Source organism: Myotis yumanensis, unplaced genomic scaffold (assembly GCF_028538775.1).
Source record: "Myotis yumanensis isolate MYYU_CA2020_CCGP unplaced genomic scaffold, mMyoYum1.0.hap1 SCAF_1, whole genome shotgun sequence".
Taxonomy (NCBI): Eukaryota; Metazoa; Chordata; class Mammalia; order Chiroptera; family Vespertilionidae; genus Myotis; species Myotis yumanensis.
The window spans coordinates 216,283,489-216,309,077 of record NW_027223752.1 but is presented as its reverse complement, the minus strand read 5'-3'; the positions used below and the strand labels follow the sequence as shown (position 1 = coordinate 216,309,077).

The 25,589-nt window shown below is 41.3% G+C and overlaps 1 protein-coding gene across 3 annotated transcripts in view; it reads right to left on the bottom strand.

Moving 5' to 3' along the window:
- Window positions 1-25,158, bottom strand: part of RFC1 (replication factor C subunit 1) — a 73,067-nt gene extending 47,909 nt beyond the window's left edge. For 2 of the 3 annotated variants that reach the window (XR_011468853.1, XM_070397856.1), the window contains exons 1-4: window positions 25,041-25,158; window positions 6,016-6,144; window positions 2,375-2,450; window positions 293-412 (exon numbers count right to left, since the gene is read on the bottom strand). Coding sequence is in view for 1 of the 3 variants with exons in the window: in XM_070397856.1 (XP_070253957.1) it covers window positions 293-412; window positions 2,375-2,450; window positions 6,016-6,144; window positions 25,041-25,043 (328 nt within the window). In the remaining 2 variants the exon portion in view is untranslated. Of the gene's footprint in view, window positions 1-292; window positions 413-2,374; window positions 2,451-6,015; window positions 6,145-25,040 lie in introns of those variants that run through there. The other variant, XM_070397860.1, reaches the window with a different exon arrangement.
- Between the last annotated feature and the right edge of the window lie 431 nt (window positions 25,159-25,589).

Genomic DNA, 25,589 nt, shown 5'->3' with positions numbered 1-25,589 from the left:
GTTAAAAGGGAACCAAGGATGTACTCTCCGGGCAGAGCTTCTGACCTTCCAGTGTCGGGTTCCTTCTACAACACACAATGTTTTTTCCTATTTCATTCCCTGTTTACTGAACAATTTATCTACCATGTGTACCTTCATACTCTCAAATAATGGCCCTTACATGTAAGCAAAGTTTTAATGTTACTCATACCTCTACAAACCTTGACCTTTATTTGCAAATTCCAATGAGAAGCACAAGAACATAACACACACTGCTTCTCTCTAAAACATTACAAACATCCAGTATCCTTACCTGTTTCTGAAATGTACGTAACAGGATCCTGCCGCAGAATTTTACCAGGCTTAGACAATGGCAATTTTTCTGGTTGCTTTTTGGCATTTTTCACCTGTACTGTCTCCTCTGACTCTGAATCTGTACATGAGAGAAAATAAAACAAAACATTGAAAGAAATGTAATACAGTGTGTTTTTAAAGTGATTATTGTTAACCAATTTCTCAGGGTCATCCCTTTTGAAGCACATCTCTTCTGTAATTCTCACAGGTTATTTCTACCCAGTGGTAAGCCTTTTATTAGTTTTCTACTGCTATTATCACAAACTTAGTAGCTCAAGGCAACACAAAGTTTTTATCTTACCTTTCTGTAGAAATCTGAGCCTTACTGGACTAAAATCAAAGTGTCAGCAGGACTGATTCCTTTCTGAATACTCTAGGGAAGAATCTACTTCCTTGCCTTTTCCAGTATCCAGTGCCTGCAAGCATTCCTTGGCTCATGGCCCCCTTCTCCATCTTCAAAGCCAGCAATATTAGGCAAAGTGCTTCTCATGCTGCCATCTCTCTGGTTCTCTGGCCTTCCAGTCAATCTCTCTTTAACTCTCTTCTCCTGCTTCCCTCTTCCTTGTGACTACATTGGGCCCACCCAGATAATCCAAGACAATCTCTCTAATTTAAGGCCATGTGATTAACAACTTTAATGCAACCTACTACTTTAATTTCCCTTTGCCATGTAAACTAGGTTCCATGAATTAGGGCACACATCTTTGGGACCATTATTCTGCCTACCACGACCTAGTCACCCAGAGCCCTTAAATATAAATCAGGACAAAGTGTAAGTACCCAGTATAGTGCCTAGCACAAAATAAGTGTTTCATGAACGTTAGTGTCCTTCCTCTTCATCATGCATTTAGAAATCATATCTCATACTACTCTATATTGTATCCAAAAATTAAACTTCCAGTTTCTAAAAACAGATGGAAACTCATGGGAAATGGGGATATGTACTTCTTTCAAATTTCTTATGCCCTGGTTGGATGGCTCAGTTGGTTGGGGCATCATCCCATACACCAGTGGTTCTCAACCTTCTGGCCCTTTAAATACAGTTCCTCATGTTGTGACCCAACCATAAAATTATTTTCGTTGCTACTTCATAACTGTAATGTTGCTACTGTTATGAATCATAATGTAAATATCTGATATGCAGGATGGTCTTAGGCGACCCTTGTAAAAGGGTCGTTCGACCGCCAAAGGGGTCGCGACCCACAGGTTGAGAACCGCTGCCATACACCAGAAAGGTTACAAGTTCCATTCCCCGTCCAGGCATGTACAGGAGGCAACTGACTGATGTTTCTCTCTCTAAAATCAATAAAAAATATGCTCGAGCGAGGATTTAAAAAAAATTTTCTTAAAATATACAGCAGTAAGACTCAATAATCACACAAGTACTTTTAGAATTGAGTCCAAGTTCTTTGTCGTCACTGTTAAAATCCTGACAATCTATAAATGCTTCCTTAAGTTACATTTTTAATTTTAGAGTTCACACCAGATGGATCTACTCCACAAAGCAAAACCTAATACCTTCTGAGTCCTACCATTATTTAAAGATATAAAAGGCATGCATAAAGATTCATATTCCCTATCTTAAAATTATATTCAAAGAAAAACTTTACAATTGTGTTTGTCCTATTTTAACAAAAAAAGGACAAGCTCAAAAGCACAAAAATTAAATTTTAGATCTCTGTTTCTAAAGCAATATTCTAAGGCACTATTTTTCAAGTTAAGCTTCTCAGAACCTTAGCTGGACAAGAAGGTGATATATTTTAAAATAATATAGTCGAAGTAATTGGAGACATGCTATATATACTATACATAATATATCCCTCTCTAAGAAAAATCTCTAATGCATTAATATAGATGGGCTCTGATAAAGTCTGCAGTATAATAAAATTGTTTTTTACTGTATCAAGCACAGAGCCTTCTCACACGAGCACCTATTACCATCACAGAGAGCTGTGTGTCTCAGAACATCAGTTTGAAAAATTCTGTTCTAAGGGATAGAAAATAATTTTAAAACTTGAAAGCTCCTCAAAAGAAATATTACCTGAATCATAGATGATCCTCTTTTTCCTGTTTGGTTGCTTCTGTTTAGAGTCATCATCTTTACAAGAACTATTTACCTATAAACATCACAGTATAATTAGAACACAAAGAAGCCTATATAACTTAGTATTTTCCTCATTAGATTTAGGCTCAGTGCTTCTCAACTAGAAGAAATTGTGTCCCCAGGAGAGAGTTTTGCTTGGCAGCAGCAGGGGAGGGGAGGCTAGGTTTAGTGGCATCTAATGGGTAGACTAGAGATGTTACTAAACATCCTATAATGCACAGGACTGTCATCCACCAAAAGAATTATCCAGCCCTAACGGGTTTGGCCCAGTGGATAGAGCGTCGGCCTGCAGACTGAAAGGTCCCAGGTTCGATTCCAGTCAAGGGCATGTACTTTGGTTGTGGGCACATCCCCAGTAGAGGGTGTGCAGGAGGCAGCTAATCGATGTTTCTCTCTCATCCATGTTTCTAACTCTCTATCCCTCTCCCTTCTTCTCTGTAAAAAATCAATAAAACATATTTTTTTAATTAAAAAAAAGAATTATCCAGCCCAAAATGTTAATAATGCAATGATTAGGCTAAAGAATAGGCCAGACAATAATTGCATCAGATGGAAAAGAAAAAGTTATAGAAAAGCTATATTATTTTTCAGCTCCACTTTCAACACTAATCTGTGTATAATAAAGAGTAAAAGGATGTCAGATATTACAAAGCATAAATAAAATTAAATAAAACCAGGGGAAAAGGTATTGTTTACATGTTACTTATACATCACATCTCTAACATATTCAAATTTTCCCAAAAAGCAGACAGGAAAAAACTGACTATAATCAATTATAAGGTAGGATTCTATTTCTAGCCCTTATAATAAAACATCAAAAGTATAAAAATAACCCACTAACTTGCAAGGAAATGAGAAGAATAAACCATTATAATCCAAATACACCACTGGACTAGAGAACAGAAGCAATTACTATAACTCAACAGTAAGAGAAGAGGGTATCCAAGAAGGGAGAGAGCCACAGAAGGAAAGTCCAAATCCTTTCAATAAACTTAGCCCAAGTCTGGGACTATCTCCTAAAATATGTATGCATGAAACAACTCCAAGTGTCCAGCTAACATTAAAAGAATTGGACAAAAATTTCAGCTGTTGCCCATCACAGGGAATACAAGAGTCTGGAGTTTGAGTTTGGCAAAGTTAACTAACTGCCTGCTAAATCAAAAGAATCCAAAGTACCTACACTATATCATTCACGCTGTCCATGGTGAAAACCAGCAGGATACAAAGAAATAGGAAATGTAGCAATGATTGTCAATTTTATGTATCAACTTGACTGGGCCACAAGATGCCCAGATATTCTGAGTGTTTTTGTGAGTTAAGTTTTGGGATAAGTTTAACATTTAATGTGATAGAGTAAGGCAGATTGCTCTCCCTAATGTGGGTGGGTCTCACCCCATCAGCTGAAGGCCTGAAGAAAACAAAAGGCTGACCCTCTCCTAAATATAAAATTCTTCTTTTGTGACTGTTTTCAAGCTGAAACATCAGTTTGTCCGGCTTTCAGACCTGAACTGAAATAGGCTCTTCCTGGGTCTCAAGCCTGCCAGCCTTCAGATTGGGATAACACCACTGGCAATCCTGATTTACAGGGCTTTGGACTCAGAGTTGAACCTCACCATCAGCTATTCTGAGTCTCCACTTGTCAACTGTAGGTCTTGGGATCTGTCAGCCCGTATAATCAAGGGAGTCAATTCTTTATAATAAATCTCTTTACAAATACACACACACACACCTTACTGGTTCTGTTTCTCTGAAGAACCCTAATACCGATTTTGTTACTGAGAAATAGAGTACTGCTATAACAAATACCTAAAATATGGAAGTGACTTTGGAACTAGGTAATGGTAGAGGCTAGAGGAGTTTTGAGGTACATGCTAAAAAAAGCCTAGACTGCTGGGAAGAGACTGTTGGTAAAAATATGGACGTTACAAGTGATTCTGGTCTGACTGGGGTGGCTCAGTGGTTGAGCATCAACCTATGAATCAGGAAGTCACAGTTCCATTCCCAGTCAGGGCACATGCCCAGGTTGCGGACTCTATCCCCAGCGGAGGGCATGCTGGAGGCAGCCAATCAATGACTCTCTCTCATCATTGATGTTTGTATCTCTCTCCTCCCTTCCTCTCTAAAATCAATAAATATATATTGTTTTAAAAAAGTGATTCTGGCAAAGTGTCAGGGATAAAAGGTGAGAACTATAGAAAAAGCCTCTATCATCTTAGAGAATATATGTATCATCATGAACATAATGCTGGTAGAAATATAAACATTAAAGGTCATTCTAATAAGGTCTTAGGCAAAAATGAGGTTATTGGAAACTGTAGGAAAGGTGATCTGTGTCATTCATATATATATAAAAAGCCTAAGCAACTGTTATGATGGAACAACCAGAATGACTGGAACGACTGGTCGCTATGACGTGCACTGACCACCAGGGGTCAGATGCGCAACTCAGGAGCTGCCCCCAGCCCACAGGCCCCGATCTCCAATGGGGCCTGCTGGCCAACCTCCTGGTCCCTCCCCCTGGCCGACAGGCCCCAATCACCTGATCGGGGCCAGGCCCCTGGGCTGGGATGGGAAACCGGGGGTTGTTGGTGGTGTACGCAGCCCCTTTCCCAGGGGGCCGAGGGCCGGCTCCCTCCTTGGGGCTGGCGTCCAACCTCCCAGGTCCCTTCCCCCACCCCTCCCACCCGCCGGCAAGCCATGATCAGCCCACTGTCCACCTACCACGGTGGTGGTTGGGCCCTCCCCCTGGGCAACAGGTCCCGATTGCCCTATCGGGGCCAGGCCCCAGGCTGAGATGGGGAACCGGGGGTGAGTGGCGGTGGACGCAGACAGCGAGGGAAGGGGGGGGAGCAGGGAGGCAGGAAGGCAGGGAACCTGATCGGTCCTGATCGCTGGCCAGGCCTAGGGACACCACCCATGCATGAATTTCATGCACTGGGCCTCTAGTCTATATATATATAAAAGCTAAGCAACCAGAACGACCTGTCAACCAGTCACTATGACACGCACTGACCACCAGGGGGCAGACGTTCAATGCATGAGCTGCCCCTGGTTGTCAGTGCACTCCCACAGCCAACCTCCCACAGCCCCTCCCCTGCTGGCCAACCTCCCGTGGTGACTCCCCCCAGCCGGTCGGCCCACCCCAGATGGCCCCGATCGCCGGCCAGGCTGAAGGACCCCACCCATGGACGAATTTGTGCACCGGGCCTCTAGTTAAATGATAAAACTCTTGCCCAAGGAGGGCAGGCAAAAAAAATAAAGCTTTCCAAAGCCCTTTCCTCACCAGAAGTCCAATACCATTCACCTGGGTATAGGGACTCATGTCTCTCTATGAGCAAACTTTGGTCTTAAAACAAAGTTTTTACAACTGAAAAGTGTTCCATCTCTACCTCAGGAAAGCATATGAATTCAGTAAGCCATATTAATTAGAAATAAATACTAGCTCATTACTTTTCTTCTTCCACTGCTAAATGAGTTGAAATCTGTATTTACTCAAGGCTCCCTCAAGTCCTATCAAGTCTAGGAACTGAATTGATTTAACCTTTCGTACAATTCTAAATTGTATTTGGAAAACTTACCTTGATTTCCTTTATTCCTTTCTTTGCTTTTGAAGTTTCTTCAGCAGACTTTGTTTTCTCATTCTTCTTTATTGTTTCACTTGCAGATTTCTTTCCACTTGGTATAACCCCAAAGAATTTCCGAATATCCTAAAAGCAAAAAAGTTTCATAAGTAAACATTAACTGCATAAAATTCTAATTTCAATTGTAAAAAGGGACACCTCTATACACACACTGGTTTACCTTGAGTAATTTCTTTTTTGTTAAATATATTTTTATTTATTTCAGAGAGTCAGGGAAAGGGAGATATAGAAACACCAAAGATGAGAAAGAATCACTGATCGACTACCTCCTACATGCCCCCACTGGGGATTGAGCCCACAACCCAGGCATGTGCCCTGACTGGGAATCAAATGTTTCATAGGTCAATGCTCAACCACTGAGCCACGCCAGCCAAGTGAGTAAATGCTCAACCACTGAGCCACGCCAGCCAGGCGAGTAATTTCATTATGGTGACATAGTTCCATGTGTAGCAGCATTCTTTTTATATGAAAAAGTGAACTGATAAAATTACCTGAGTTAAAAATGATTTGCCTAATGAAAAACAGTATTAATTCTAAGAATAGGGCCAAAAATAAGCAAGTGAAATTTTTGTTAACAATAGCACAATTACTAAAGTAGCAAGTAATAGGTATTTATTGTTCAATCATGCACATACTCAGCTCACCATACCAGGCACAGTAGCAAAGAAGATGAAAAGTTGAAAAATATAATCCTTGCCCACAGGATTTACAATCCAGTTTGAAAGAAAAATAACCATAACAACCCTAATCATTTAAGACTATAACAACTGAGAACCTTGAGATTGTTTTCCTTTATATGAGTTTTCCAAGTTCTGAAGAAAAAAATTTTGATGCTTATTACAATATTCTCTTTAATTACTCTACCCCCCTCCCAGTGTTACACTGTATAATTTAATCATACAAACATTTACAATGTAATTTATAATTAAAATCACTTCATTTTCTTATCTTATCCATACATATTCTTCCCTACCCTCTTAGATTTTAGCTTTGAATCAAAAAGCCTTGGTTCAAATATTTAATTTACTGCCTTCTATCTGTGTGTGACCCTGGGCAAGTTACTTTAATTTATAAGTCTGTTTCTCATCAGTAAAAATAGAATAATATCTATTTTATGAGAATTAATTATAGCATCTATCACAATTTTGGCTCAGTAAAAAGCTTCCCTTCCCCTCCTTTATGAACTATTATCCCTTTATACCCTGTAACATCTCCATTTACAAATCTCTACTCATAGTCAAGGATATCAGGAACACAAAATAATGAGAACTTAGGATCTGAATTCCAACAAACTAGGTTCAAGAACCAATTGTACCTTCTTCCCTCTTCTTATTCTTGATGATTATAATTCTGAATTTTCAAATCCTTTTTACCTGTTTCAACCTATCTCTCTTTATTGTAGTGAGGAAAATGCCTGTAAAATTATTTTGTGAAGTATAAGAAAGTTAATTATTTCCTACACAAGAGGCCCGGTGCACGAAATTCATGCATGGGGGGGAGGGGTGTGTCCCTCAGCCCAGCCTGCACCCTCTCCAATCTGCAACCCCTTGAGGGATGTCCGATTGCCCAGTGGGATCGGGCCTAAACGGGCAGTCGGACATCCCTTTCACAATCCAGAACTGCTGGCTCCCAACCGCTCTCCTGCCTGCCTGCCCAATTGCTCCAACCACTTCTGCCTGCCAGCCTGATCACCCCCTAACCACTACCCTGACAGCCTGATCGAAACTTAACTGCTCCCCAACTGGCCAGATTGCCCCTAACTGCCTTCCCCTGCCGGCCTGGTCACCCCTAACTGCCCTTTCCTGCCAGCCTGGTCGCCCCTAACTGCCCTCCCCTGAAGGCATGGTCGCCCCTAACTGCCCTCCCCTGTAGGCCTGGTCACCTCTAACTGCCCTCCCCTGCTGGCCTGATCGCCCACAACTGCCCTCCTTTGCCGGCCATCTTGTGTCCACGTGGGGGACGGCCATCTTATGTGTTGGAGTGGTCAATTTGCATATTACCTCTTTATTATATAGGCTATGGGAATAATTGTCATACTCTTAAAATGTCCAAAACCCAAAACAAGTGTTTTATGTATGTATACATGTGTACACACACACACACACACACATACACACACAGCGATTTGTGGCTAAGCCAATATACAAAGCAGATAAAAGAGGTACATGGACATGTTAAATTCTGCCAAAAAGATTGAAGACTTCCCTGGTTTTAAACCCTCTTATGTAAATTTCCCAATATAGGAAAGTCACAAATCTATCCTAATAAAATCCAAGTCTAAAAAATACTGTTTATGGCCCTAGCTGGTTTTAATCAGTGGATAGAGCGCCGGCCTGTGGACTGAAGAGTCCTGGGTTTGATTCCAGTCAAGGGCACATACCTCAGGGTTGCAGGCTTAATCCCCGGTCCTGGATGGGTCAGGGCTCATGCAGGAGGGGAGGGCAACCAAACGATGTGTCTCTATCACATCGATGTTTCTCTCTCTGTGTCCCTCCTCCTTCCTTCCACTCTCTCTAAGAATAGATGGGAAAATACCCTCAGGTGAGGAGTAACAAAAATAAAATAAAAATACTGTTTGTGGAATGGATACCTCAGCTATGAAACTGGGACATTTGTGTCAGCTGCTAAAGAAGAGAAGGATGACTTGACCCAGTGATCCCACTTCTAGGAATATATCCTAAGAAACCCTAAGCACCAATCAGAAAGAATGTACGCACCCCTATATTCATAGCAGCACAATTTATAATAGCTAAGATCTGGAAACAGCCCAAGTGCCCATCAGCAGATGAGTGGATAAAAAAGCTGTGGTACATTTATACCTTGGAATACTATGCAGCAAAAAAAAGAAGAATCTCTTACCCTTTGAGACAGCATGGAGGGACCTAGGGATATCATGCTAAGTGAAATAAGTCAGTCAGAGAAAGACAAGTATCACATGATCACATTCATATGTGGAATCTAAGTAACAGAGTAGATCCAGAGACATGGAGCAGAGTGTGGAATCTCAGAGAGAAGGCAGGGGAGGATGGGTGGGTGGGAGGTAATCAACCAAAGACCTTGTATGCATATATGCATGACCCATGGACACAATCGGGTGCTGAAGGCCTGAGGCGAGGGCAGTCAGGGGGTCAATGGGGGGAAGGGGGGGAGGAGATATCCTATCTAATAAAAGACAAAAAGGGTAATTGACCGTACCTTCGCTACGCTTCCCATTGGCTAATCAGCGCCACATGCAAATTAACCGCCATCAAAAATGGCGGTTAATTTGCATACTGCAGGCAGGGCTGGCCAGCTCCAGATGCCATCCGGGCCCCGTGTGCGACCCTGGGCGGCAGGGCTTAGGCGGCACAATCGAGTCACCTAAGCCCCACCCCAGCCGGGACCCCCGTGTGCCGCCTAAGCCCTTGCTGCCTAAGCCCCGCCCCCAGCCCGGACCTTCGTGTGCTGCCTAAGCCCCACATCGCTTAAGCCCCGCCCCCAGCTGGGAACCCCGTGTGCCGCCTAAGCCCCGCTCCCAGCTGGGACCCCATGGCAATCCCAGAGCAGGAAAGTTCCCTACAGGCAGCACCCAGCAGGACCTGCCCCCAGTCTCTCCAGTGATCCAGTGATCCATGAACAGGAAAGCGCAGCCTGCAGGCAGCACCCCACCCTGGCCACAGCTCAAGGGAGAGAAAAACATGCAGTGGAGACCAGGAGCCTGAGAGATCAACACAGAGGGGTGCCTGCTCCAAGCCTCCACAGTGTGGCTGGGGGCAGGCCCCCAGCAGACACACACACTCACACACACACACACACACACACACACATAGCGCCTGCTCTGAGCCTCCAATGCAGCTGGGGGCAGGCCCCCAGCGGACACATACACACACACACACACACACACACACACACACACACACAGGACGCCTGCTCCGACCCTCTACTGCCAGACTATGGCCGTCAGTAGGACATCCACTGAGGGCTCCCGGACTGTGAGAGGGGCAGGTTGGGCTGAGGGAACCCCACCCCCCAGTGCACGAATTTCGTGCACCGGGCCTCTCGTATGTAATACTTTCAACAATAATGAATTATTTAAAAGAGGAGGAGGAGGAGGAGGAGGAGGAGATAGGTAATAAAGAAAGCCACAGTCTTCTGTATAGCTTGCACAGAACTGAATTTGAGGCTGACAACTACTTACGTTACTGCTTCTGGAGGAAATGAGAATTTCACATTCGAGTTTCACTTTTGAAATTACCAAGTGATTCTTCATTTCAAACAGTGGTGATTGTGCAAAACACAGACACACAGACACAGAGTGCACATGCACCATGGAAATACCAAAACTGAAGATTAATGATCAGGTTTAAAACAGCGGTGTTTTTCAATGTTTTAGAACCACAAATGCTTAAAACCGCAAAGAGAAAAAAACAATTCAGGAAATGAAATTGTTGGTAAGGTTGAGTAACTGCTGAGCTCTGATTTCAGTCTGTACCACACTGCTACGCCTCCACATTGTGACAACCTTTCCTTCCTAAGTAATTCTATTCACACCCCCTGTCCCTTCCTTTCCCTTTAGTCTACCCTACGGCCCCACATTCCCATGCCTTATCCCTGATGGCAGCAGAAGAGTTAGAGAAATCACAGCATCCTGATCCAACGCAACACAAACTAAAAATCTAAGCTTTTGGAAAAAAATTTTCATCAGAATGAGAGCCATTTTACTCATACCTTTTTAGTATTACCTCTAATGTGAACAGCCATCTTGTGTATAAACATCTAAAAGAAAAAGGTCACCAATCTGGCCTTATACTTTATAGAATGTGACTTCACCTTAGTCTTCAATTAACACTCTCTGTTTAGTATTCCAGGTCTTCAAAGATTTAAAAAACTGTTGAAGAACAAGTCCAGTGGCTAATCATATTCCCAAATAATGAATCTAAACAACAGAATAAACAGGAAAAGGCATAAAATTTTAAATTTACTTTTGCAATCTTGGCAAAGAGAAGGCCTTCTAAGCAAAACATCAAGGCTAGAGACCATCCGTAAAAACAGATTTGACTACATAAAAATAAAACAAAAGATGCCATAAACAGCCCTAGCTAGTTTGGCTCAGTGGATAGAGCGTCGGCCTGTGGACTGAAGGGTCCCAGGTTTGATTCCGGTCAAAGGCATGTACCTGGGTTGCGGGCACATCCCCAGTAGGGGGCGTGCAGGAGGCAGCTGAATCGATGTTTCTCTCTCATCGATGTTTCTAACTCTCTATCCCTCTCTCTCTCCCTTCCTCTCTGTAAAAAATCAATAAAATATATTTTTTTAAAAAAGATGCCATAAACAAAGTTAAAATACAAGCAACTAATTTGAAAATATCTACAAACATCTATGTATATTAACAAAAGGGTAATATGCTAATTAAACCAGACGTCTTCCGGACAAAGCCACAGCTGTGAGGGCTGAGGGCCGACAGCGCGGGCTGGTCTGGGGGCGCAGACCCTTTCACATAGGCGCTGCAGGGGGTGCGGGAGAGGTTGCAGCGCGAGTCCAGTCCGGTCCCACCACCCCCGCTGCGGCCCCTTCTTCCGCAGAGGTGGCAGCAGAAGAGGCCGCAGCGCCTCGGTCCTGGAGCCTCCACAGAGGCTGAATGGGTGCGACCACGGTGCCTCAACCTCCCACAGCCCCTCCCCCAGCTGGCCTCACCCCCTGACCAGTGGACCAGGGGCGGGGCCAGCACTAAGAAGCAAGGGCCAAGGGCCGGCAGCCATGTCAGCCAGCACAGGCAGCAGCAGCAGGGTGATGGGGATGGCGCCTTCCCCTGATCAGCCGAGTCGCCTCCTGCAGAGGGAGGCTAGACTGCAGCTTAGACCCACTCAGAGTGGACCTAAGTTGTCAGTAGGACATCCCCTGAGGGCTCCCGGACTGTGAGAGGGGACAGGCTGGGCTGAGGGACTCCCACCCAGTGCACGAATTTTCATGCACCAGACCTCTAGTATATATATAAAAGGCTAATATGCAAAGTGTCCCCTCAGGAGTTCGACCAGGAGACCGGGAGTTCAATCACTTGCTATGACGTTTGCTGACCACCAAGGGGCAGCGTGGAACAAAGGGAGGCTCCAGCCAGCAACCAGAAAGCCCTGATCAGCCCAGATCACCGGCCAGGCCTAGGGACCCTACCTGTGCACAAATTTCATGCACCAGGCCTCTACTGGTATATATAAAAGGGTTCCTACAAATCAAAAGATAACCCAATAAAAAATAAATAAAAGCTACTAATAGGCAAATTACTAGTATAAAAGAAATGTAAATATCCAACAGACATAAAAAAGATGCTCAACTTCACAAATAATAAACAGATAAGTTAAAACTGGATTATTTTTCTATAAGTTTTAAAAGACTGATAATGCCCAAACTTGTCATGAATGTGGGAAAACACAGGCTCACACACTAAAAGTGCTGATAAAAGTAAAAATTGGTGCAGCCTTTTCAGAAGACAATCCAGCAATATTATCAAAATTAGCCCTAACCGGTTTGGCTCAGTGGATAGAGCGTCAGCCTGCAGACTGAAGGGTCCCAGGTTCGATTCTGGTCAAGAGCATGTACCTTGGTTGTGGGCACAACCCCAGTAGGAGATGTGCAGGAGGCAGCTGATTGATGTTTCTGTCTCATTGTTTCTAACTCTCTATACCTCTCCCTTCCTCTCTGTAAAAAATCAATAAAATATATTTTTAAAAAATATATTATCAAAATTATAAATGTGCACACCCTTTGTCCCAATATTCCATTTCTAAAAGAAATGGTAAAAGAAATAAAGATACTTTTATTTGGTGAAACCAAGAGTTAATAATTAACTTCTTACTTCTTTCTTCTTACTTTTTAATTGAACAAACAGGTCAGTTCAAAGAATGCAAAAAATGCAGGCAAAGATCACATAAAGTGAAAACAAATTTTAGCAGAGACAGCTAGTAAGTTTTTCATGATTTTACTTACAGCTATTGGACATAGATTTATCTCTTTTGATGAACAGACATAGTAAACAGGGCAAATATAATGATACATCTCCATTTTGTAGATGAGTAAGTGGAACTGTAAGTCAAACACACACAGGCGTTTGTGTTTCGCCACTTATTACTGATGAATTACTTGATTTCTCTGCCCCTTTGTTTCCTCTGTTGCCACCTGCCTCAGTGGATCCCTATGGGAATTAAAGGTGGCCCACCAAAACCTCCAGAATGAAACCTGGTCCTCCTATTCCAAATCTTTTTCATAGTTTTCCACTTGACCATGCCTGCCCCTTCACAGTTGTCCTGTAATTCTAAGGATCCATACAAAAGTAGCCATCCCCCTACGATTAGGAACATTGCCTTTCCTTCTGATTATTTCTGATACATTTGATCCTGTATGCTTACAGACAGGCACTGTGCCAGGGACTTAAGATGGGAACAGGAAATGGCACTCATGGAGCTACCTGGGAGACAAATTAGTATATAAAGAATTAAATATGGCCCTCACTGGTTTGGCTCAGTGGATAGAGCGTCGGCCTGCAGACTGAAGGGTCCCAGGTTTGATTCTGGTCAAGGGCAGATGCCTGGGTTGCAGGCTCGATCCCCAGTAGGGGATGTGCAGGAGGCAGCGGATCAATAATTCTCTCTCATCATTGATGTTTCCCTCTCTCCCCCCTCCCTTCTTTTCTAAAATCAATAAAAATGTATTTTTTTTTAAAAATGGAACCAAGGAACTTGCCCTGGGTCCTAAAATGATTACAAGAGACTTTTGATAGTCACAGAAATCTAAATTTAAATACAATGCTGTAAGTTCCATAAAGCAGGCTTGTCTATCTTACTCACCACTGTATCTCAGGCACAGGGTCGGCACCTCAGATGACTAAACGCTTAATTAATATTCAATGAACACATGAGCAGTTATTCCTGAGGTCACTGACCTTCACACCTGGGCTCAGAGATATTCTTAATTATGTAAAATAAAATTCATGGTAGATTTGTTTTTAAAGATTGTATATTAAAAGAATCTTTCATTAGGATTAAATTTTTGCTATGATTTTACCAATTGCTTTAAGAAATTTTAAGTATTAAACTAACACTTATTGTGTATTATTTCTGAAGTAAATTATTAAAGTTGACTTATAATTGATCCCTATAATATGGACTCTTGTCATATTACCATACTGTGGCTACAAAAACCAAAATACTTTCACTTTTAGTAAGATACTTCCTCTTCTTAAAATTTGTTTTTAGCCAAAGAAGGTGGGTTGTTTTTTTTAGAAAATCAGAAATATCTCTTTATATAATCACTATTAATGATAAGTAAAGTCAAACACAGGCCTCAAGAACTTACCTAAGGAAGATACCAGAGAGTGAAAAAAGAAGTGCAGTTTGAATAAGCTTTGAACAATAACAGTTTCAAGCTAAAAATAATTTTAAGTGCCTGCATCAACTTCCTCCATTCAATCATTTATTTATTCATTCACCAAATATTTAGTGAGAACCTTCTATGGGCCAAGAACTATTCTTTGTGCTTGGAATAAACAAAACAGCAAAAATCTCTGTTCTCATGGAGCTTTCATTCTATTTTCTGCTTTTGGTCTTTCTGCCTTTAGAAAGTGAGGCAGAACAGAGGAAATAAAGAACAGACCAAATAAAGCACAGCACGGGCCCGGGAATGGGGACTGGATGATTCTGGGAAACACAGTGCATAGAAACTGCTTCCCCTGCTTGCTCTGTCATCTATTCAGTATACCTCAGAGGCAGCTCCCAAGATAACGAAAGACCCATTTTCATTCTTACGTGTGTCAAGATAGATGTGTAAGAGTCTGAAGTTATAATATTTACATCATGAGCCTTAAACTACTCTTTCAGTGAAATACTGTATCACAAAAAGTTTTCAAGTACCTGATCAAAAAATATAAAACACTGGCAAAATTAAACAGAAAATGTTTATCTAATTTAGGTTTAAAATAAATAAGTACTTCTAACCTCCTTGGGATAACTGAAGCATTTGAAACTGTTTATGCCCTATCTAATGGTTTATTTCAGCATTTTGAAATTTTCATCAGGGATAATGTACTGTGATTACAGTTTTTATTCATCAAGAAATCAAATTTTACAACTGACTCCTGGATCTTAAAAAATCATATTTAAACTACTCAAATAAATGTTGATTTTTTTTTCAATCCTCGCCCAAGGATATTTATTTTAATTGATTTTTAGAGAGAGGAAGGGAAAAGGAGAAAAACATGAATCAGTTGCCTCCAATACATGCCCCAACCAGGGATCAAACCCACAACTTGGGTATGTGCCCTGACCAGAAATCAAAACCACGAACCAACTGAACTACACAGGCCAGGGCTGAACATTGAAATTAAGTTCACATCAAAAATACACCTACAACCTAATAGAGTAAATACTGTATTTCTCTAGGCTAATTATTCATTGTCATTAAATGTTCAACAGCTCAGACATAAAGTCATGCAGAAAGGGTTAGAAGTGTTTTTATACCAATAAGTTTTACATTCTAGTTCATTTCTCTTTTTTTGGAATTACAAAGTTTATTTGTACTTATTCATTCATTTACTGAAAATGTGCCATGTGCCAGGCACTATACAGCAACTGCCTATCCTAGTGGCCCCTATCTTTGCCAAGCTTATATGCTAGTATAGAAAGTTATCAGTAACAGGTTGCCTATCTATTAAAAATATGCCAAGGAGGCAAAGCAGGCAGTCTTTTCACTAACCATACCAGCCATTTTTATAGAGGCCTGTATTCCGGACCTCCTCTGGCTCCATCATGTAGCATCTACTCCTACTCGATACATCTCTGTCCAAACTCCCAAAGGTCCCTCCAACTCCTAACATCCAAAAGTAAGCTCATATTCCTCCAAGACATGTTTCTCTTCCCTTATTCCCAACCTCATGCATAGTACAATCATTCACCCAAAACAGAAAATAAGCACTGTTTTTCCTCCTCTCTCTGATCCTCCGCCTAATGATCCTATCTAACCTATGTCCCAAATACTGCTGTCCTCTTCCCTCTATTTCCATTGCCCCTGCCCTGATTCAGGGCTTCATTTGTTTACTTATGTATGTATGTATGTATGTATGTATGTATTTACCAAATCCTTACATAAATGATTTAAGTGCCTTTAAAAATTAACTTATGGCCCTAACCGGTTTGGCTCAGTGGATAGGGCATTGGCCTGCAGACTGAAGGGTCCCAGGTTCGATTCTGGTCAAGGGCAGCTGATCAATGTTTCTCTCATGTTTCTCTCTCATCGATGTTTCTAACTCTCTATCCCTCTCCCTTACTCTATGTAAAAAAATCAATAAAATATATTTTAAAAAATAAGTCATATGTTTAAAAAAAAATTAACTTATGCCCTAGCTGGTTGGGCTTAGTGCAGTGATGGCAAACCTATGACACGCATGTCAGAGGTGACACGCGAAATCATTTTTTTGGTTGATTTTTCTTTGTTAAATGGCATTTAAATATATAAAATAAATATCAAAAATATGTCTTTGTTTTACTATGGTTGCAAAGATCAAAAAATTTCTATATGTGACACAGCACCAGAGTTAAGTTAGGGTTTTTCAAAATGCTGACACGCCGAGCTCAAAAGGTTCACCATCACTGGCTTAGTGGATAGAGTATTGGCCTTCAAACTGAAGGGTCCCAGGTTCAATTCAGGTCAAAGACTTATGCCCAGGGTGTGGGCTCCATCCCCAGTAGGTGTCATGCAGGAGGCAGCCAATCAATGATTCTCTCTCATCATTGATGTTTCTATCTCTCCTCCCTTCCTCTCTGAAATCAATAAAAATATTTTTTAAATTAACTTATTTAATTCACAAAACAACCCTATGAAATTTTTTAACCTCAATTTACAGATGAGAAAATTAAGAATGCCAACAATACCTTCTCTAGTAAAAGTTTTGAAATTTAAGTTGCTCCTAAATGTAAGCAAAAAGACTTCTTGCATTTTCCTACCCTAAGGTGTAACTAACAATTCTACAGCACTGTCAGAGAGAAACAATGCCCATCAAGTGGCCCAAATGCGATTTTAATAAACATATGCCAAGACAAAGTACCAGACTTCTCCAAGTACTCAGAAAAACTATTTTTCAAAAGTCTGCTATCTAAGGACTTAAACGTAAGACAGGAAACCATAAAAATCTTAGAAAAATCCATAGGCAGCAAAATATCAGACATGTCGAAGCAATTTCTCCACCGATATGGCTCCTAGGGCAGGGGTGGGCAACCTTTTTGTGAGTGCGTGCCAAACCAGAAAAATCTCTGACTCAAAATTCTTCTGCATGCCAACCCTAATTTTTTGAGAACATGTTACGCCTACTTGATATCTCTTAAGGTGTACGTATGTGAAGAACCTTGAAGATTCATTCGAGCGACAAAAACACAGTATATGATGATGAAAAATACATTTATTTTTTAATGTATACATGTACACTGATAGTCCGACAGAAAACTTTATGACTCCGTTTGATATTATCAGTGGGACTTTTGCTGCTGCATCACTGATGACAGCAATTTTATATCATGTTTATATTTCGTGACCTTCAGAGATATGCACGAGCTACTACTTTCATCCATCAGGCTACTCCTATAACGAGACTTAACAAAATTCATCACTGAGAACAAAGATTCACAAGCGTATGTGGATGAAACCAAAACACTGGTCGGATCTAGGAAGGCAGGGAGAGTTAAGGCAGAGGCATAGATATTGCTCTTCCCCTCTCTCGTCAATCCATGTCTATGGTCTTTAAGATAACTTGTTATGTAAAATTACTTATTTATCTAAGATGCACCTACACTGAATTTATCTGAAAAATAAAAAAGTCGATATTAAGAAAAAAACTGAAAATGGAAGATTATAAGAGAGGGTTTCGCAAGCCAGCAAAAGTTACTGGCATGCCATGCTTGGCACACGTGCCAGGGGTTGCCCACCCCTGTCCTAGGGCAATGGAAACTAAAGAGAAAATAAATAAATGGGACTACATCAAAATGAAAAGCTTCTGCACAGCAAAAGAAACCATCAACAAAACAGTAAGAAAGCCCACTGCATGGGAGAACATATTTACCAATGTAATCTTCGATAAGGGTTTAATCTCCAACATTTACAGGGAACTCATACAACTTAACAAAAGGAAGATACACAATCCAATCAAAAAATGGGCTAAGGACCTAAATAGACACTTTTCAAAAGAGGACATACAGAAGGTCAAGAGACATGTGAAAACACTAGAGGCCCAATGCACGAAATTTGTATAAGGAGCTCGGCCCAGCTTCGTCTGAACAGTGGTTCTCAACCTGTGGGTCATGACCCCTTTGGGGGTCGAATGACCCTTCCACAGGGGTCGTCTAAGACCATCGGAAAATACATATATAATTACAAATTGTTTTTGTGATTAATCACTATGCTTTAATTATGTTCAATTTGTAACAATGAAAATACATCCTGCATATAAGATATTTACATTATAATTCATAACAGTAGCAAACTTACAGTTATGAAGTAGCAACGAAAATAATTTTATGGTTGGGGGTCACCACAACATGAGGAACTGTATTAAAGGATCGCGGCATTAGGAAGGTTGAGAACCACTGGTCTGGAAGGTCCTTCTGCTGTTCGGTTTAATTAGCATATTAGCTCTTTATTATATAGGATCCTCAAAGTCACTAATCATCAGAGAGATGCAAATCAAAATGACAATGAGATACCATCTCACACCTGTCAGAATGGCTATCATCAACAAATCAACAAATGACAGGTGCTGGCGAGGATGTGGAGAAAAGGGAACCCTCGTGCACTGCTGGTGGGAATACAGACTGGTGCAGCCACTGTGGAAACCAGTATGGAGTTTCCTCAAAAATTAAAAATGGAACTCCCATTTGGCCCTGTAATCCCACTTCTAGGAATATATCCCAAGAAATCAGAAAGGATATATGCACCCCTGTGTTCATAGCAGTACAATTTATAATAGCTAAGATTTGGAAAGAGCCTAAGTGCCCATCAGCAGATGAATGGATTAAAAACCAGTGGTACATCTATGCAATGGAATACTATGCTGCTGTAAAAAAAAAAAAAGAATGAACTCTTACCATTTGGAACAGTATGGATGGACCTGGAGAGCATTATGCTAAGCGAAATAAGCCAGTCAGAGAAAGATAAATACCACATGATCTCACTCATTTGTGGAATATAGTGAAGAACATAAACTGATGAACAAAAATAGAGCCAGAGTCATAGAAGCATCGAACAGACCATCCAACTTAAGAGGAAAGGCAGGGGAGAGGAGGTTAAGAAATCAACCAAAGGACTTGTTTGCATGCATATAAGCATAACCAATGGACACAGACAGTAGGGGGGTGAGGGCATGTGCTAGGGAGTGGGAATGGCTGGGGAGAGGTCAATGCGGGGAACAGAAGACTTATGTAATACTTTAAATAATAAAGAATTTAAATTTTTTTAAAAGATTAAAAAAAAAAGTCTGTTGTCCATACATTTCCAACTTGACTGGTTATAAATCTATCAGTAGTAAGAGATAAAAAATTTTGCAGTAAGTACTCCTCAATCCACACTGAGGAAAGCTGTCATAATATCTTTAATTTCAAAAGGCCAAAGTACAAATGTAGATATCTACTTATTCTGACATATAACCAAACAGCTCTAATTACTTTTTTAGACTGCTAATGTGCTCAATCGATAAATAAATTATACTTATCAAAATGCAAAAAAGAAAGCAAATTGTGTCACTGTCTTCATTTACCTTTGAAGAATACAGGATTTTGTACAAAGTAAGTACTGCAGTGCTCTGAAAACTAGTTACCAAAATATTATATTTCAGTTTTTATTTTTCTATTTTGAGAACAAAGAATTATAAAAGTTTGATTATTTTTACATAGTATACCAAATCCACAGCAGAAACTGATTAGCAACAACACATTTCATAAAATCTATCCAAATGCAGAAATGTTTTATCTTGAAAACCACCAAAATGCTAAACTATATCTGTCTAATATATTTGTCGGATATAACCGGTAGCAGCAAAGCAGAGACAAACTATGAAATAATTTTATGTTATTTAAAATTATATTAAGGCCTTATACTTTGAAAGCAAAAAGCTGTTGGAATGCTTTCGCATCACATTAGGAATAAGACATGCCTTTTGTCACTTCTATCCAACATTGTAAAAGTTCTAGCAAAAGCAATTAGGCAAGAAAAAAAGAGAATAAAATAAAAAGCACTTAGATTGGACAAGAAGTAAAATTATCTCTATTTGCAGATGAAATAATCTTATATATAAAGAAATCCACTTTAAAAACCATTAGAATTACTAAATGAGTTTAATAAGATTGCAGGATATAAGATCAACATACAAAGTCAATTGTATTTCTAAACTCTTGCAATGAACAATTCAAAAGTGAAATTATAAAAACAATTCCATATACAGTATTATCAAAAAGAACAAAATACAGCCCGGCTGGCATGGCTCAATACCCAGTCAGGGTACACGCCCTGATTGTGGGCTCAATCCCCAGTGTGGGGAGTGCAGAAGGCAGCTCTTCAATTATTCTCTCTCATCACTGGTATTTCTCTCTCTCTCTCTCTCTCTCTCTCTCTCTCCCCGCCCCCTTTCTGAAATCAATTAAAATGTTTTTTAAAAAGAACAAAAAACATAGAAACAAACTTAACAAAAGAAGTATAAAATACATACTCTAATAACTATAAAACATTAAAGAAATTAAAAAAGATCTAAATAAATGGAAAGATATCCCATGTTCATGGATCACAAGACTTAATATTGTTAAGATGGCAATACTCCCCAAGTTGATTTACAGATTCAAAACAATTAGTATCAAAATCCCAGCTGGGTTCTCTGCTGATTCTAAAATTAATATTGAAATTCAAGGGACCCAGAAGAGGCAAAACAATCCTGAAAAAAAGGAATAAAGTTGGAAGACTCACATTTCCCAATTTCAAAACTTATCACAAAGCTACAATAGTAAAGACAGTGTATTACTCTTAGGATAGACATACAGATCAATGAAATAGAATTGAGAATCCAGAAAAAAACAACCTTCACACTTTAATGGTCAACTGATTTTTGACCATTAAAAGGATGCCAAGATAAGTCAAGGGTAAAAGAATAGTGTGCAAATGGTGCTGGGGCAAATGGATATGCAAAAGAATAAACTTGGATGGACCACTACTTCATGATATATATAAAAATTAACTCAAAATGAATTAAAATCCTAAAAGTAAGAGCTAAAACTATAAACCTCTTAGAAGAAAACATAGGCATAAATATTCATGACCTTGGATTAGGCAATGGTTTCTTAGCTATGAAACCAAAAGCTCTAAGGAAGTGATGACTGAGACTTGAATGAAAAAGGCAGAGATATGTAAAGATCTGGGGGAAGAGTATTCAAAGGAGAAAACAGCAAGAACAAAAACCAAGACAGAACCAGCTTAATATACACAAAAAACAGAGAGATGAGATCACAGAGGCAGATAGGGACCTTACAGGCCAAGCACCAGTATATATGACAAAAGCTACATTACAATAGGGTCACAGCACTTCTCCAGGGGGAGCATTCACATAATAAACTAAGATGTGAAAGGGGTCCCCTAGAGTGGGGCGATGAAACAGATCAAATTACAATGTATTTTTATTTACCTGACAACTCTTCAAAAAGGCTATCCCATAATCTCCTGTGTATTTAATTAAACCTTATTTTTATATTTTCAATAAATACTTATACCAGCCAATGAAAATTATATATACTGACTTCTTAAAAATGGCATCTCTCAGGTTTTATTTGCATTTTGACCAATTAATTAAATCCTCATAGCAATCCAAATTGTTTACATGGCTTCTTATTTTACAAGCATACCTCAGAGATATTGTGGGTTCAGTTCCAGACCACCACAATAAATTATCACAATAAAGCAAGTCGTAATCTTTTTGCTGGTGGAGGGTGTTTCCTTCAATTTGTAAAAAACACATCTATAAAGTGCAATATAGCAAAGCATAAAAAAAGTAGCTATGCCTATATTTTTTATTTTCAATTTTGCTTCATTTCCTTTAAATAGACATTATATTCATATGTTTCAAAATTCAAAAGGCTAAAAAAGTCTCCCTCCCACCTTTCCTTTGACACAAACTTCCCATCTTGCCCTAACTGGTTTGGCTCAGTGGATAGAGTGTTGGCCTGGGGACTGAAGGGTCCCAGGTTCGATTCCGGTCAAGGGCATGTACCTTGGCTGCGGGCACATCCCCAGTAAGAGGTGTGCAGGTGGCAGCTGATCGATGTTTCTCTCTCATCAATGTGTCTAACTCTCTATTCCTCCCCCTTCCTCTCTGTAAAAAAAATCAATAAAATATATTTAAAAAAAAAAAAACTTCCCATCTTTGCAGGCAACAAGCGTTATGTATTAGTTGTGTATTATTCCTGAGAGATTTTATCTTCAAGCAAATATGTATATATTCTTTTCTCTCTTTTACTGTATAAAGTTGTAGCATACTTCACATATTTCCTGAACCTTACTTTTTTCACTGAATTAGCTTGGCAATTGTTTCACAGCAGGGCATAACGTTTTTCCTTTTTTTTTTTTTTTTAATATGTTATTGATTTCAGAGAGAGGACGGGAGAGGGAAAAAGAGTTAGAAACATCAATGACAACAGAGAATCAACGACTGGCTGCCTCCTGCACGCCTCCCACTGGGGATTGAGCCCACAACCCAGGCCTGTGCCCTGACCAGGAATCAAACCATGACCTCCTGGTTCATGGGTCTACATTCAAGCACTGAGCCACACTGGCCATGCAAGTTTTTCCATTTTTAATGGCTGCATAGTATTCCAGTTTGTAGATATAGTATTTTATTCTCTTATTGATAACTTCTAATTGAAAAATATTGAGAGGACAACCAAGATGATGGCATAAGGTATATATACCTGTAAGTGCCGCCCCCCACAACCACATTAAAATACAGTGGGGCCTTGACTTACAAGTGTCCCGACTAACGAGTTTTTGGGGATACCAGCTGTCTCTCCGCCGATTTTTTGCATTGAGTTGATAGAGTAATTTGAGTTAACGAGCTCCTTAACGAGCTCGGTCTCGGAACGAATTAAACTCATAAGTCAAAGCCCCACTGTACAGGAGGCAGCCAATCAATGATTCTCTCTCATCATTGATGTTTCTATCTTTCTTCCTCTCTGAAATCAATAAAAAAAATTTTTTAAAAAGTCCTTCCTGAGAAAATTAGATTATGAGTAGAATGTAAATGTATACTGCCTACCACATGCTAGGCACCAAAATGGAAGCTTTACATATATAATCTTGTTTAATCCTCAAGACAATTATTTAAGGCAGCTGTATTTCCCCCACTTTTATAGGTAAGAAGATGGAGGCTTAAAGAGTGTAAAGTTAAGCCCCAAACCACAAACTGATTAAATGGCACAACAACACTAAAACATCCCCTCACTCTCACCTTCAGGACTCCAAATCTCATCAACTTTCCACAACACTGTAGTGCCTGAAGGATGATCGTTTTATGGAGGCGGTATAAACTAGCAGTCAGAAATCCCTAGGTTCTAATTCTAATTAAACAATGTATTAGTTGTATGACAAATGGTTGAAACTCTGAAAGCCTTCTTTACCATCTGTAAAACTAGATTGCTGTGAGGTTTAAGTGAGAAAAGGTAGTAAAACAAACAGATCACATATTGACCTAAAGAAGATACTTACTCCAAGGTAGCTATAATCATTATTTTATCCCTCTTGGAAAAGAAACACAAGGTTTCCCAATTTAGCATAAAAAAAACTCCCTCCCCCCCCCCCCCCCATAATGCTGGCATTGTGACAAACTGAAGAAGGATTGGAAAAATTATGTCTAATTATTCAGTATATTCTGGTGTAATGAACATCATAAAGTGTCCTTTAAGTTAAAGTATCTCAAACACAGGCCTGTATCTATTGCCCTAGCACCGTGAATGTCTGTTTTGGCGGCTGCATAATTATCTCCCTCCCCATTTAAATGCTTTATGCACAATCCTGCCCTGAGGTTTCTGGGTTGTTGCTGTGAAGATGTTAACATCAGGTGATAAGCGATGACAGCTGTCAAATGTATTACATCTGTTTTACTGAGTCGTCCCATCCACCCTTGGAGGATGGGGAATCGTGTTAACCCTTTGACTTCTGTGCACTCATCAAAACAAAACAAAATAAAACACCCTCCCCAGGCCCTAGGTCTCCAAGCGCCTGCGTGAGCAGCTCCTGAAACTTGTTAAAAACTAAGTTGAAGGCCTGAGATAACTTATTCATAAGAAAAAAAAAAGTTTGTTACATTCCTTTCCCTTAAGACCTAAAGAAGCTTTGAACGGCCCTAACCGGTTTGGCTCAGTGGATGGAGCGGCGGCCTGCGGACTCCAGGGTCCCAGGTTGGATCCGGTCAAGGGCATGGACCTTGGTTGCGGGCACATCCCCAGTGGGGAGTGTGCAGGAGGCAGCTGATCGATGTTTCTCTCTCATCGATGTTTCTACCTCTCTATCCCTCTCCCTTCCTCTTTGTAAAAAATCAATTAAAAATATATTTTAAAAATAAATTTAAAAAAGAAGCTTTGAAAGCTTTACCTAGGACCTAAGCCCAGGTCCGGGGCAGTGCTGAGCAGGAAAACCACTGTTCTGCACCCCGAAACCTCCTTCCAGACTCTTCCTCCCTCCCTGCCCCCAAGAGTGGGAAAGAGCGCCACTGCCGCGCACCCCAAAAGCCCGGCGCGCCGGCTGCCAAGCGAAGCGGGGCGACCGACGCCCGGTGGGTGGTCCCCTCGGTGCCTGGCTCCCGTCGGAGCCGCGCACCCCGGCCCCCCGCCCGCCCCGCCCCTCCACACCACGAGGGCCCCCGTCCACACCCGCCCGCGGCCTCCCGCGCCCAGAGCCGCACGGCCTCCCCGGGGGCTCACCATCGCAGCCCCAGGACACAGCGCGGGCGGGCGGGCCGGCGGGTGGGGGGATCCGTTACCGGAGCTCGGGACCCATTCGCGCCAACTACTTCTCCCTCGCAGCGGCGGGGAGGCGGGGGCGCGGCGCCCGGCGATGACGTCACAGGCGCGCGGCGCTCGGCGGTGCGGGCCGCGGCGGGAAGTGCGACGTGGACGCCGGGCGGCGCGGGCGGGCCTCAGCCTCGCGAGGAGCGGCGGGACCCCGCGCGGAGTCGCGCCCTCGGGCTCTGGCGGGGGCGCTCGCGGGGGACTTCCGAGCCCGGCTTCCGGGAGGGTGGCTCCCAGGCCCTCCCGCCTCCCTCCCGTCGGGGCCGCGCCGCCGCCGTAGCTTCCCGCTGGGCCACCGCAGTGAGAAGTCCGTTTAGGAAGGACTCTCACGTGTCAGACCTAAGTCGCTGTTATTAAACAAGGCTTTCACCAAACGGCATTTACTCTGATGGGTTTTTTTTTTCATGTTTGGCCCATCGATTGGTTTTTTTCACCTATTACGTGGAGACCCATAGTTTGAAA